This window comes from Scyliorhinus canicula, chromosome 13 (genome assembly GCF_902713615.1).
Source record: "Scyliorhinus canicula chromosome 13, sScyCan1.1, whole genome shotgun sequence".
NCBI classification, from domain to species: Eukaryota; Metazoa; Chordata; class Chondrichthyes; order Carcharhiniformes; family Scyliorhinidae; genus Scyliorhinus; species Scyliorhinus canicula.
Window position 1 is genome coordinate 24,712,834 of NC_052158.1, and position 15,518 is coordinate 24,728,351.

Consider the following 15,518-nt stretch of genomic DNA (forward strand, 5'->3'; position numbering starts at 1 on the left):
CTTCAGTCTTTCATCAAATTGAAAAGAGTATCCAATCCAACGTCAGTACTCCATCATTTAGCTGAGTGACGTTGCCCTCATCTGGATCCGATCGTATATTCTGCAACGATAAAAGGGAGAACATTTTGTGTCCAGAATTTCTGCGTCTGCACCATTACTCTAGGTGTTGCTGCAACATGTCTACACTTGTATTTCCCATCGAAAGGATGCGCTTAACCAACTTCATTAACGATACAACTTCAGGTGCCAGAGATATGCTTTTACCATACAGCACGACGTTGCAGAGCCTTATCCAATCACTACACCAGCCCAAAATATGTTAGATGTCTGGATGATATCTCATCCAACAACTATCGCAAAGGCAAGTTTTCAGGCTAAGCCATAAAAGCATTTTGGAGCACATTGGCTTATTTCCTCTTATTGCAAACTGCCGGAAGTCAAAACAGATTGTATCAAAGTTTATATCATGTTTTAACCTGTGGGAAGGAGGGCGGGGATATCCACACCATCACAAATTTCGGTTCGTTTAACATATATTCATAAATTGTCCCTGAGTTCCAGGCTGATGATAGAATAGTCATTTTTTTCAGCATTATTATTTGATAATTGGAGACACTGGTGGATGCATTTCATAAAATACGTCCTCTGTAAAATTGTCCAAAACAATGCTGGACATATTTTCAGTATCACTATGTGCCACTCACAAATCACCCTCCGTGCTTGTTGGTATACCATGCACCCAATTAAAACACACATCGATTATTAAACTTTATTCTAATTTTGAAATCATGATATATTTCTCGCATCATTATTTCAAACATCCCAGTTCTAACAACGCTCCATGTGTCTTCACTCACCTAATTCAGGTCTATCAAGCATCAGCTATATCGGAGCCCAAGCTTTCAGTTTCATGTTACAAAGTCTTCAAAATAGTCCTCACATCCCTCCAATTAGAACGTCTTCTGTTTTTCGTGAAGGTGCTCCATCAACATCAATTTATTGGCTAATCTTTTGATCATCTGTCATAAAATCTCTTGATGGGCCAAGATTCTTAATATTGCTTAACAGTGCTCATGTGAAACCATTTGGAATGTTATATTACATTTAAGTCGCTATATAAATACACTATGCTGTTATATTTAAAAGACTAAAGCTGATTAAAAGGAGAGGCTTAACACGTCCAACATTAAAATCCGAAAAATATCGCGAGACACTACTCCCCCCCCCCCCCCCCGCCCACACGCAAATGCAATGTTTTACATTGGAAGCATGGCTTCAAAAATCCTGAACTGTGCCTGAAGGCTGAGAGACATACGTGACATTTTCAAAGTAACATCATATCATTCACTAACTGCAACATAGAATATTTGGTAGTTCTTATCCAAATGTTCAGCTGAAAAGAAGGTTTTGTCAGGATAAAGGCAATGGAATGGACAAAGTAGAAGAATTGACAACATTTAGTTATTTCAGAATATATATTTAATTTTACATTGTTATTGTCCTGGAATACGTTTCTAAATTGACATTAATATTAATAGTTCAGAATTGGTCTGGGCCAATAATGGCAAAATCAGTAACTAGGGTTCTGCCCCAATATCTGTTTTCCATTTTTCTGCACCAATTGTGCATGGCAGAAAAGAATTTGCGAGGCCCATTTTACATCAGTGATGAATAACACCTTCAACAGACAAATTCACTTGATTATTCACTTAATTTTCTGCTTCGATTTTAAAATCTATAACCTCTTCCAATTTTAGCATTTTCAATACGCTTATATTTTTTATGCAGAAATTAAATATTTTCGAGAACAGGCGGGTAAGTAAAAAATGCAAGCACTCGGGAAAATATGTATATTTGCAGTATCTTTAATGGCGTATAATGTCATAATACTCGCAAATTCTGAATGATGATTTGAGGTGTACACACAATGAACGCTGATGCATGTACACACACACACAAGTGTGGCCTTCGATATGCCGACAATAGCGAGCCTAAATTACATATTTCAGTTCACCCAAATAAGATTAATCCATATCACAGGCATCATTCATTACAATGAACCATCATTTATCATCAGAAAAATGCAATAACCATGCCTGCAGTTAGTTGATCACAATCCTAGTATTTTCTGTACGCCTGCAGCAATTATATCGAAACCTAATTGTTTCAAAGCATAAGATATTGCGAGTAATTAAACAAATGTACCAGATGGTTATTGGAAAGGACAGGAAACATGAAGTATCTAAAGAAGATATCCAAGGATTGAAAGCAGATTCAAAACAACACTGGGATATAAGCGTTGGGTACTAAGATGTAAAATACTAATGTAAAAACAACAATGTTTCCTTCAGAGTCACCTGACAAGTATAGTGTGACATATCCCACCCGGAATTACACAGACATTTCGAGAAAGACATTTCGCAAGCTGCAGAAGCATGTTATCCTCAATACTAATATTAGGAAAATAGTGACTAATGAATAATTAAAATTACTGAACATGCATAAGAAATTGTATGAATTTGGCTAATTAATATTTTGTCCGACCCAGTTTGCATTCGTGATGAATAAGAGGTTCTACAGAAAACATTACAGACGTTAAAATCGCTACAGAAACACAGTTAAAAGAGAAATGCTTATTTAAATGGGAAGACTACATAATATCCTACATTCTTGGTCTGGAGAACGTATTATTCATCACCAATGCAAAATGTGTCCGAGAAAATCTGTATATTAAGCAAAGATAATGAGATATCCTGACGACTTTATAAATCATGGGTGCAAGCACCACGGAAAAAGAAACATTTTTCTGCAAGTCTCGTGGCGTCGTAGCACTCGCACTGATCGAGCAATGTTCTATTTACTAGGACTTGAAGCCCACGGCAGATGGTGGAAATATAATTTACTAAATTTCTAAAGTTAAACAGTCAAGTGGTGAATATGATTGCCGCGGGGCCCATCGGGTTGTGAAATATAATTGAAGGATGGAAATCTGGCACAGCAGCGTCTTTGACTCTCAGATGACAACCGGTCCAAGGGAAACAATGGATGAGCAAAGAATGATTGGCTATGCAGCGACGTTTGAATCCCAAGAAATGATTTTAAAAAAAGAAAAATCATGTAAGCGAACACAAAACGTCGACGTTATGACATGTTTATGACATGGGGCTGGTTTAGCACAGGGCTAAATAGCTGGCTTTTAAAGCAGACATTGACAGTCCAGCAGCACGGTTCAACTCCCGTGCCAGCCTCCCCGAACATGCGCCAGAATGTGACGACTAGGGGCTTATCATTGTAACTTAATTTGAAGCCTACTTGTGAAAATAAGCGATTATCATTTCATTTCATGTTAATGGATTGTTTTCACCAAAACAGAAACATAGATTTCAGGACTTCCCTAAAGTGCACATCAAAAGAGACGAAATGTGCAACTTTGATCGTTACTAAAATGCCGAATGTAAGATAAAAGCAGAATCAGTCTCACGTAAACAAAACAGAAGCTGAAACCCTGAACATGCTGATAGAATATTGCATTTGTTCGGTGAACGAACTTAAGATAAATTGATTTCGGTGTATCGGGACAAAACACGGTAAAGATGGATAGACTGTTCGATCTTACTCGAGCCGTTACAAAATGCTGCAAAATATTGGTAATAACGATGTTTTAATGTTGCCTGTCAAGACCCAATTCAGTCAGTTTGGCTGGTAATTGAATTGCATGCCGAAATTTTGTTGTGAATGTCTTTGTCTATCTCAATTGATCAATGCGCCAATGGTGGTGTTCTGCAGATACATTTCTTATTCATAGAATGTGTAAATGATTTGGAGAAAAATGTCTGATTAGCCAGTTTGAGTACGACAAAATGGTTGGTGGAGTTATGAATAATCAGGAAGAATGTCAGAGAATATAACGACATAGACTGATTGAAGACGTGAGCGGAGAAATCGCAGATGTAGTTTTTTTTTTTGAAGGTCTATTACAGGTGACAATTATATTGCAAAGGACAACATCCGAAGGATTTTTGACAGACAGACAAAACTGGACGTTGAGGTCCACAAATGTTTTTTTTTATAGATTTAGAGTACCTAATAATTTTTTCCAATTAAGGGGCAATTTAGTGTGGCCAATCCACCTACTCTGCACATTTTTGGGTTGTGGGGGCGAAATCCACGCAGACACGGGGAGAATGTGCAAACCCCACACGGACAGTGAACCAGAGCCGGGATCGAACCTGGGACCTCAGCGCCGTACGGCAGCTGTGCTAACCTCTAGGCCACCGTGCTGCCCTTTAAGGTCCACAAATGACTGAAATGTGGCAAAGGCAGTCACGAAGGGATACGGCATGCTTGTCATCACCGGTAGAGTCATTCAGTATAAACATTGGCAAGTTATGCTTCAGCCGAACAGAGCCTTAGTTAGGCCATACTTGAACAATTACGTACAATTGTGGACGCCACACTGCCAGGATATGGAGGCTTTGGAGAGGGTATAGATGAGGTTTACCAGGATTTTGCCTTGTCTGGTGGGTATCAGCTATGAGGAGAGGTTGCATAAACACGGAATGTTTTCAACGTTCGGAGGGAGGTTAAGTGGCGACCTGACAGATCTTTAAAATTATGAGTGGCATTGAGAGTTTTTCCGAGGGTGTAAAAGTCAGTTTTGAAGCAAAATATTTTTAGGGACAACGTTTAGAGGAGACGTCTGAGGCAAGTCTTTTACATGGGGTGTGGTGAATGCATGGATCGGTCTGCCAGAGGATGTGCTGGAAGCAGATACAATAGTGACGTTAAAGAGGCATCTTGACAAAAGCATGAGTAGGATGGTGAAAGAGTAACACGGAACCGGAAGTGCAGAACGTTTTAGATAGACAAGCATCATGATCGGCGTGGGCATTTGGGCCCGTAGGGCCTGTACCTGTGCTGTACTGTTCTATGTATATGCAATTACGGTTACTTTAAACTTGTATGAAAAGGTCAGTTTTGCACAGCAATTTGAAGAGACTGGTGTCTGGCAGGAAAATTAGAAGCTACGTAAAGGGATTGTTTTTCTACTGGAGGCCAGTACAAAGCCGAAGTGTAAATTACGTTAAAAATGCAATTTTAGCATTCAAAGTGACGGGAATAAACAGCGAAACGAAAAATAATTCGCAGATAAGTTCCAGACTCCAGGAAAGTGAATTAAATGCTACTACTCAGGACAACATAAAAGCAGAACTGAAATGAATGAAAATATTACAGTCGGTGATAAGAGTGAAGCAACGTATGTGTAAATCTGAGGCTATATAAGGCTCTGGTCAAACCCTATTTAGAGTAATGTGAGCAGTTTCGGGCCCCACATCGCAGGAAGGATGTGCTGGCATTCGAAAAGGTCCATAGGAGGTTCACAAGAATAATCCCTGGAATGAAGAGCATGTCGTATACAGAACGTTCGAGGAGAATGGTTCTGTACTCGCTGCAGTTAAGAAGGATAAGTGGGGATCTTTTTCAAACGTACAAGCTACGGCGACGCCTGGATAGAGTGGACTTTGAGAGGAAGTTTCCAGTTGTAGGAAAAACTAGAACCACAGGACACTATCTCAGATTAGAGGGACGATCCTTTAAAATGGAGATGAGAAGTTTTGTTTTCAGCCAGACGGTGCAACTCTTTGCCGCAGAAGGCTGTGAGGCCTATTCACTGAGTTTCTTTAAGACAACGGTACATAGGTTTTTGATTAATAAGGGGATCATGGGTTAAGAGGAGAAGGCAGGAGAATGACCATGAGAAAATTTCAGCTATGATTGAATGGCATAGCAGACTCGATGGGCCAACTGACGTATTTCTGTTCCAATGTCTTATGGTCTTATGGTACTCAAAACGGCATAATAGTGAGTGTCTTAGTTCCGTCGTTCCGTCGCTGTGCAACTGCTTCATCCAAACAAATGGACTATTAATACCAAAAAGTAAGTTATACTAATTAACATCTGACTGCGTCAAAGAAAAATATATGTTCCATGTATAGTAAATGTGCCTAAAAATAAAAATGATCGAATCCACATTCTTGTGAATTCAATTCATAGATCGAAGGGTACACGATAAAGAATCTGGTAAATTTCATGCAAGCCGTCTTATTTTTATAACTCTTCCACTTCGCTGTTCATAAAATCTCTGCATTACGTCTCACCAAATTTCGGGATTTTTACTATATTGAAGTGCCATCCTGGTTAATTTGTACCGCATATTCCAGTGAACACGTATAAACCTTTTCGACTCTCCTGCCACTCACTTCGACATTACTGTCCAAAACAAGGGGAATTAGACATCTGTCAATTCTAAGCAGCAACTGACTTCTATTTCAGAAAATTGCAGCGAATATGCGTGTGAAAATAAGGCAGCTGATAACTTGCGTTCGTTTCGAGTTTCTGTACACGATGAATTGCGAAAATATCTGTGTTAAAGAAGCGAATTAATTTAACCATTCCACTTAATAATTGTATATTGGAATAACGCATGCACTTAAAGAGTGATTTTGAAGGTTGGTTCTTTATATTGTTCAATCTATACATTATGACAAATTTTGATCAGTGCATTTGCTTTTCTTGTCGAAATATGAAACTGAGCTGCCTGCTAACATGTTTTCTGAAATACGTTGTTTGCGCGTCTGTTGACGTAAAATTAGTAAATGTAGAAATTACGGTACGACGTAACTCTCCGATATTAGATTCCCACGGTTGACTGTGAGGACATTGTCCCTGTCGTAGGTAATCGACAAGTCGGGGATACAGAATAAACCAAGCGTCTCCAATTTAAGACGGAGAAGTGGAACAAATATTTCCTGAGAGCTCGTTAGTGTTTTAGGTTCTCTTCCCAGTCAAGCAGTGAAGGTTGGATCATTCAATATATTCAAATTTGAGTTAAAGAGAGTTTAGATTCATAAGTGATAAGGCAGAGTATTTTCAAAATTGATTTACAGATAGTGGCGCAGCTGGCTGGGCCAGCATTTATTGCCCACCCTAGTTGCCCTTCAGAAGGATGTGGTGAGCTGCCTGATTGACATTGCAGTCCTTCAGGTGTAGATACATGCACTGTGATTTTAGGGAGGGAGTTCCACGATTTTGTCTCAATGACAGCGAATTAATTCGATATCTTTCCAAGTCAATATGGTGAATGAATTGCAGGTGAAACTCGAGCATGTGGGGTTCTCACTTAACTGCTGCTCTTGTTCTTCTGGATGGTAGCGGTTGTGGGTTTGGAAGATGCTGTGAACGCAACATTGGTGAGTTAATGCAGTGTATCTTGTATACGGTACACAATGCTGCCACGGTTCGTCGATGGTGGGGGGACTGAATGTTTGTCGAAGGAGGAGCATTCACGCTGGCTGCTTGATCCTGTATAGTGTCAATATTATTTAAGTTGTTGGAACTGCTCTCATTCAGGCAAGGATTCCATTACACACCTGACCTGTGCCTGGTAGATGGTGCACAGGCTTTGTGGCGTCAGGGGGTATGTTACTCGATGTAGGATTCCTAGCCTTTGACCTGCCCTGGTAGCCATAGTATTAATGTGGCTAGCCCAGTTCAAATTATTTTTTCTGATCAATGGTAGCCCCAGGATGTTGATTACGGGGGATTCAGCGATCGTAATGCCATTGAATATCAAGGGCGATAGTTCGATCCGCTCTTTATGAGAAGGCCATTGCATGGCACGTGAGTGGCGCGAATTTGCCACTAGTCATCTCAAGCCTGGAAATGACCCAGGTTTTGCACATTGACTGCTTCATCTACAGTGGTGCCGTGAATGGTGCTGAACATTGTGCAGACATCTGCAAACATCGCCACTTCTGACCCAATGATGGAACGCAGGAAGGTGGATCTCGAACCGCAGTCAGATCGCCTGAGATGTTATGGAATGGCCAACCAGTTTCGGCGGGTCGCAGGCGTAATCCTGCTCCCACTTCTTATGCTGTTGTCGAAAACTGCAGATTATCTGTTTTTTTAATCTCTGAAAAAAGTGCATTTGTTTTATTGTTGTCCCTTATTTTTGCCGAATTTTCGTTTCATGCAATTAAAATCCTCGCGACATCAAGAATTACAGGCTAGCCAGTAATATAAGAAATGATAGTAAAAGTTTATTTCAATACATAAGAAACAAACGACAGGCCAAAGTAGACATTGGGCCAATTCAAACTGATTCCGGAAGGCTAGTGATGGGAGACGAGGAAATGGCTGGAGAACTTAGTAAGTACTTTGCGTCTGTCTTCACAGTGGAAGACATGAGTAATATCCCAAAAATTATAGAGGGTCAGGGGGCTGAGTTGAGTATGGTTGCCATTACAAAAGAGATGGTGCTAAAAAAGCTAAAAGGTCTTAAAATTGACAAATCTCCTGGCCCCGATGGGCTACACCCTAGAATTCTGAGGGAGGTGGCTGAAGAAATAGCGGAAGCGTTGGTTGAGATCTTTCAAAAATCACTGGAGTCAGGGAAAGTCCCGAACGATTGGAAGATCGCTGTTGTAACCCCCTTGTTTAAGAAAGGATCAAGACAAAAGATGGAAAATTATAGGCCAATTAGCCTAACCTCGGTTGTTGGTAAAATTCTAGAATCGATCGTTAAGGATGAGATTTCTAAATTCTTGGAAGAGCAGGGTCAGATTAGAACAAGTCAACATGGATTTAGTAAGGGGAGGTCGTGCCTGACGAACCTGTTAGAATTCTTTGAGGAGGTGACAAGTAGGTTAGACCAGGGAAACCCAGTGGATGTGGTCTATCTGGATTTCCAAAAGGCCTTTGATAAGGTGCCACACAGGAGGCTGCTGAGTAAGGTGAGGGCCCATGGTGTTCGAGGTGAGCTACTGGCATGGGTTGAGGATTGGCTGTCTGACAGAAGGCAGAGAGTTGGGATAAAAGGTTCTTTTTCGGAATGGCAGCCGGTGACCAGCGGTGTCCCACAGGGTTCAGTGTTGGGGCCGCAGCTGTTCACCATACATATTAATGATCTGGATGAAGGGACTGGGGGCATTCTAGCGAAGTTTGCCGATGATACAAAGTTAGGTGGTCAGGCAGGTAGTGCTGAGGAAGTGGGGAGGCTGCAGAAGGATCTAGACAGTTTGGGAGAGTGGTGCAGGAAATGGCTGATGCAATTCAACGTGAGAAAATGTGAGGTCTTGCACTTTGGAAAAAAGAATCCAAGTATAGACTACTTTCTAAACGGTGAGAAAATTCATAATGCCAAAGTACAAAGGGATCTGGGAGTGCTAGTCGAGGATTCCCTAAAGGTAAACATGCAGGTTGAATCTGTGATTAAGAAAGCGAATGCAATGTTGTCATTTATCTCAAGAGGGTTGGAATATAAAAGCAGCGATGTGCTACTGAGCCTTTATAAGGCTCTGGTTAGGCCCCATTTGGAGTACTGTGTCCAGTTTTGGGCCCCACATCTCAGGAAGGACATACTGGCACTGGAGCGTGTCCAGCGGAGATTCACACGGATGATCCCTGGAATGGCGGGTCTAACATATGATGAACGGCTGAGGATCCTGGGATTGTATTCATTGGAGTTTAGAAGGTTAAGGGGAGATCTAATAGAAACTTACAAGATAATACATGGCTTAGAAAGGGTGGACGCAAAGAAACTGTTTCCGTTAGGCGAGGAGACGAGGACCCGTGGGCACAGCCTTAGAATTAGAGGGGGTAAATTCAGAACAGAAATGCGGAGACATTTCTTCAGCCAGAGAGTGGTGGGCCTGTGGAATTCATTGCCGCGGAGTGCAGTGGAGGCCAGGACGCTAAATGGCTTCAAGGCAGAGATAGATAAATTCTTGATGTCGCAAGGAATTAAGGGCTACGGGGAGAATGCTGGTAGGTGGAGTTGAAATGCCCATCAGCCATGATTGAATGGCGGAGTGGACTCGATGGGCCGAATGGCCTTACTTCCACTCCTATGTCTTATGGTCTTATGGTCTAAATCGTTGAGATGTTATAATTCGACAAAGCTAATGATGATTTATTTTCATAGAAATCTCACGATTGAGGAATCGTCTCTATAATGCTGGTAATCATTCCGTTTCTTAATTGATGTTGTGTATGTTGTCATTGCAAAATCTTTTTTTCATTGAATGATATAAAATTCTGATTGAGATCAATTTAAATTCCTTCAAATTTTCAAACTAAGTGTCCTGTGATAACATTCTGAGACTAGAGAAAGGTGTAAATGTTATGAACGCATCGAGGTCCATGCATAATTCTGTGTATTATGTCAGTAATCAACTGCTGATACATGTATATCCTGGAACAAATCTTCCAAAAAATTCCAGGGAATTGCAATGAATATAGCTGTAATAAGAAACTGCCATGTTTGGCCAGGAACTAACCATTGTCAAGGACGGAGCGGGAAAACCGGCTATACAATCCATCGAGGGGGAGGATTCAGTTCCTCTAAATGGCGGGTTGTCATTACAACACTTACCTGCAAGATAACTCATTCTAGTCCTGTCAATTTGTTTTAAGTGACCAATTAAAAGTTGTATATTTTTTCAAAACACAGACTGTAATTTAAAATTTAATTAAGCTGTCCTGATCCCAGAATCATGATTGAATTACTGTTGATATTAGTTCCATTGATCGCAGATCCATGGATTTCCTTCTTCACTTATGAACAAAAATTGAGGAAGCATCTGGCTAGTAGTTGCTGCAATAATGCCCCACTGAATTTGTTCGAACTATATTTATGTATTTGGTGTTTCAGTATCCTTTTCGTTTCGGGCATCCTGGCAATGAAACTTACGCAATATTCGTTTCACTTGATAGAATTAAACACGCAGAATGGCATCAACCCTCTTTTGAACATCCCATCTGATATTCGAATGTTTTACATTCATGGAAACAAGTTGACAAAGGAGTAACAATCTGTTGAATGCATTCATGGTGGACGATTATCTACCACAGTCATTTGTGACTGCTTATTAAAGTATCAAAACAAGTAGTGGACTGTGCAATGTAGTAGGAAATGAAGACATTAAACATATATTCTGGTTACTGCAGTATCAGGAGCGCGGCTAATTGCAATCTAATTTAAATTTGGGCTGCACGGTGGCATCGTGGTCAGCATTGCTGCCTCGCAGCCGGATTCAGTTCCAGTCACGGGCTACTTTCTTCCCCATGTCTACCTGGGTTTCTTCGCGGTACTGCGGTTTCGTCACGTCGTCATAAAAGGTGCAGGTTAGGTGGATTGGCCATTAGTAACCTCCCTTTAGTGTCAAGAAGGTTACGTGGGGGGATGTAGTGGAGCGCTCCTTCCAATGGCCGGTGCTGTCTCGATGCGCCGAATGGCTTCTGCACTGTCTGAATTCCATGATAAAACTAGTTTATCCTCAAAGTCCTGAGCTCTAACGATGCAACAGGGACAGCTGAACAATCTGAATAGCATTTTCCAGCTGCTCACTAAATGACTTGTATTTTCGCGCGTTAAAAATTCTGCTATTTCCCTTCTGGACGTTCAGTGCGGTGTTTTCCATTGAATGATCATGTTTTCCCCAAGTTGTTGGGATGTGCTTGCCGTCGGAAATGGCAACGTACATGAAACATTGTAATTATTGTCAGCTGTTGGAGAGTCACTCACATTTCAATGGTTTGTTCAGCCATTTAAGGGGGAGGTGAGGAGCCACCAATTTGTTGTGAGTCGGGCAGCACGGCAGCATGGTTAGCCCTGCGATCTCACGGCGCCGACGTCCCAGATTCGATCCCGGCTCTGGGTCACTGTCCATGTGGAGTTTGCACATTCTCCCCGAGTTTGCGTGGGTTTCGCCCCCATAACCCAATGATGTGCAGGGTAGTTGGATTTGCCACGCTTAATTGACTCTTAATTGGAAAAAATGAATTGGGTATCTAAATGTTTTTTTTTTATTTGTTGTGAGTCTCCAATAAGATGCAGTCCATGTCAGGTAGAACAGCTTGTCATCCCATGAACCACAAAGGAGAGTAAAGGAGACGTTCCCAGTAATGTGCATATTCTGTGGCCATTGTTAATAATGGTACCATTTTGTTCCAGATACAGAATTGAATTAATTGAATGTAAATTCGTAGAGCTACCGTGGCGGGATTTGAACTGATATCTCTGAGCATAAAGCTGTGCTCCATGGGTAATAGTCCCGTAATATTTCCGCGAAATATATATCCGAGCGAGCAAATATTTCGCTCCAATTTTTTTTCAGGGGAATACTATTCATTGAGCTGCACATATATAACTGCGCTGCTGTTCAGCTCTGAAATTAGGAAAAATATAATTGAAACCATCCTTCCGTGGATGCCATTGAGAATTAATCCAACATATTTTCTGTTGTTATTTTCGGTGGTTGCAATATACTTTTTCTGTTGAACACTAGACAGCTTCGCATTAGGCCAATTTCTTCTCGGAGTAAGAATGCGTTTCTCACGAGGGCGCTGAGAGGCGTCTTCGATCGAAAGGGACATTACCCACGGTTTCTTTCTTTGATTCATGTATTCCCATTTCATGACTCTTGATGTTTAGCAACATTTCTTGTTCGCTTACCTCAGCAAATCAGACGCAACATTTAAATGGTTCACACACACTGTATTTCTTTCCTTCAACTAAACAGAACACCACAAGTAGATGTATGGTCATATGGCAACACCATTGAAAACAATATTGGGCTATATTTCCGTTCAGCAAAGTTCTCAATGCAGTTCGTCTTCAGCGGATAATTTAGTAGAATGCCTCTTTAGGATCTCTCAAAAGAGAGCAATATGACCTAAACGTTGCAGTGCGACGTCACAGGGCATTAAGGTGCGCAGAAAACTTTTCTGGACTATACGATCACAATCTTCCATTGGGAATAGTCAACCTTCAGAGAATCACATTTTCAAACCCTTCATATAAGCTCGTACATCACGTTCACGTTGGCATTGTGATACTTCTCTTCCCGTGCTCGGGACTTGCAAACTGTCTGCTCAACGTCCTGCATAGAGATCCTAGTTCAGCAACAGATTAAAAGTAACACTGCACTGCCTCGCTGTAATTTACTGTGATTATGATTTTCTAAAGAAAAAAAATCAGGTCACTGACTCAATGTCCCCAAATGCCATAATTTTACTTGCTCGGTATAAAGAGTAAATATTGATTGTTAATTTGATTTAAACAGTTATGAAATATAATCTCTCAACGGGGTAGCGGTAATTCACAAAGATGCCTCACGACTTAAGATAATATCTTCTTTCCATTTCCCGTTCATACCAGTTATGTAGCTGGAATACTTTTATCACATATGCATACGCCAAGAAACCAGCGAAAGTACTAACTTTGGGGAATTAATTCGCTCTCCATATTTGCGTCTCGTTAACAATTCAAGGGACAGAAAATGCATCATCCACTATATGCACACCAAAAACGTGAAAAAAGTTCCAATCTACTATAAAATGACTCACAGCGCAAGATGGTAGGATAAATGGTCAAGCTAATATATTATTAAAACATTATGTTCTAGCGATATGTTTTAGCTTGGAGATTTAGAATAGTCTAAATTATCCTTATTGTCGGTCCCGTCCTGGCACCCCGCCATCGCATTTGATAGCAGCCGATGTGCTGGGGAAACCCTCCCCGAAATACCCAGGAAGTTGTTTAGCTGGTAAATATCTCGATGCCCTAATTTCACCTGGACAATTACTGTGCGCTGCGAATTTGAAATTGCAAACTTGAGATAATTCTATCTTTGAGACTCTAATAGTTACTCTGAAAGAACTGAAGAAATGAACGCCATGCTAACTTCAGCGACTCTATTTTAACGACACTGACAGACATCCGTACGGGAAACAGCTCCAACGCCGACGGCACAGGGACAGCACACACAATCGCCGAAGTGTTCTAAACACCCCACTTGAATTAGATTCCGCGCATGCACCCGTCCTACCCCTTTCTCAACAGCGTCCTCGGACAAAATGCCACAACCCGACCGGATCCGACAGTACACCAGCCATCCGCGACGACCTAACCTCGAAATTCGCTGATCGCTCCGGAATCCCACTCGCCCAGAGTCCTGAACTACCACCAACCTCTCGACCGACCCCCGTTCCCTGACCAGAGCCGCGCGCATCTCCAACTAAAACCCCACCAACCAACCAACCCGCAAAACCTTCTGAACAGAACATCACTCCCTCTATTACGAACATTTCCATCACATGGTTTCTGAGCCCTCCCAAAATAAACAGTTCACCGCGAGGTGTTAGGCGTCCTTGCCGGGTGCGCGAACGCAATTGCCGACTATCCCCGATAAGCATTGCAACACACACCCTCGCGGATTTCCACCCCAGCCTGCTCGATATCCAACCATCCCTCCCGCACAATGTATCAGACACAGTCCATGTACAATCGCCGCACGTCCAACTCTTAGATTCGATTTGTCCGACCCCCCACATCACCGAAGCCCCCTCCCCCATGTTCGCACTCAGAACCACTTGATCCACACACAGCTACGATGCCTGCCATCCATCCTCTTCACGTCCGACCTCACCCCGGCATCTCATACACTTATCATTGACATTTGCATTCTGATTACCTGTGGCTTTCAACTGGGCACTCAACTCACATCGTTGAGGCAGCTCGTCCCGGAAAATAAGTGCCCTCATTTAGTCCCCTTCATTTGGATACCGGCACTAAAGCATGGAGAAACGAGCAAAGAACAAACAAAAATACAGCACAGGAACACGCCTTTCGGCCTTCCAAGCCTGTACCGGTACCATACAAATCTTTGCTAAAACACCCAGTATTGTGTTCTGATGTATCTCTGTATACCCATCCTATCCATGTCAAGGTGCATTTTGAACGCCGTTAATGCACCTGCTTCTACAATCACCTCTGGGAACGCGTTCCAGGCACTCACCACCATCTGCTTAAAAAGCCTGCCTCGGACATCTCCTCGAAACTTTGCCCCACTAACCTTTAACCTATGCCCCCTGGTTACTGACCCCACCATCCTGGGAAAGAGTGTGTGCACACAAACTCTATCCATGCTCCTCAAAATTTTGCAGACATCTATCAGGTAACCCCTCAACCTTCGTCTTCCGAATAAAAACAGTCCAAGTCAATTCTACCTCTCAACATTGCTAACAACCTCCAGACCAGGCATCAAGCTGGTAAACCACCTCTGCACGCTCTCCTAAGCCTCCACATCCTGCTGGCAGTGTGTCTACCAGAATTGTGCTCAATATTGAAAGTGCGACCTGACTAAGATTCTATACAACTGTTGTATGACTTGCCAGTTTTTAGATTCGACGGCCCATCCAATGCAAGCAAACATTCCTATGCTTTTTTGACTACCTTCTCCACTTGTCTTGCCACCTTCAGAGATCTGTTGACCTACGCACCCAGATCTATGTGGCTTTCCATATTCCTAAGAGTTTTACCATTTACGGTATGTTTCCCCTCTATGCTGGACCAACCAATATGACGCTCGACTCTGCTCGAATTTGATCAGACCTGAGTGAGGAACGTTTGAATTTTAGCGCAGCGAAATCGATATAGAGTGGCCAAGAGCCTC

The 15,518-nt window shown here is 41.9% G+C and overlaps 1 protein-coding gene across 1 annotated transcript in view; it reads left to right on the forward strand.

Annotated features, from left to right (window-relative positions):
• Nucleotides 1–6,431, forward strand: part of LOC119975528 — a 177,155-nt gene extending 170,724 nt beyond the window's left edge. Inside the window, exons 24-25 of the mRNA XM_038815318.1 lie at nt 1,789–1,815; nt 6,334–6,431. Coding sequence (XP_038671246.1) covers nt 1,789–1,815; nt 6,334–6,431 — 125 coding nt within the window. The remainder of the gene's footprint in view (nt 1–1,788; nt 1,816–6,333) is intronic.
• Nucleotides 6,432–15,518: the final 9,087 nt, after the last annotated feature.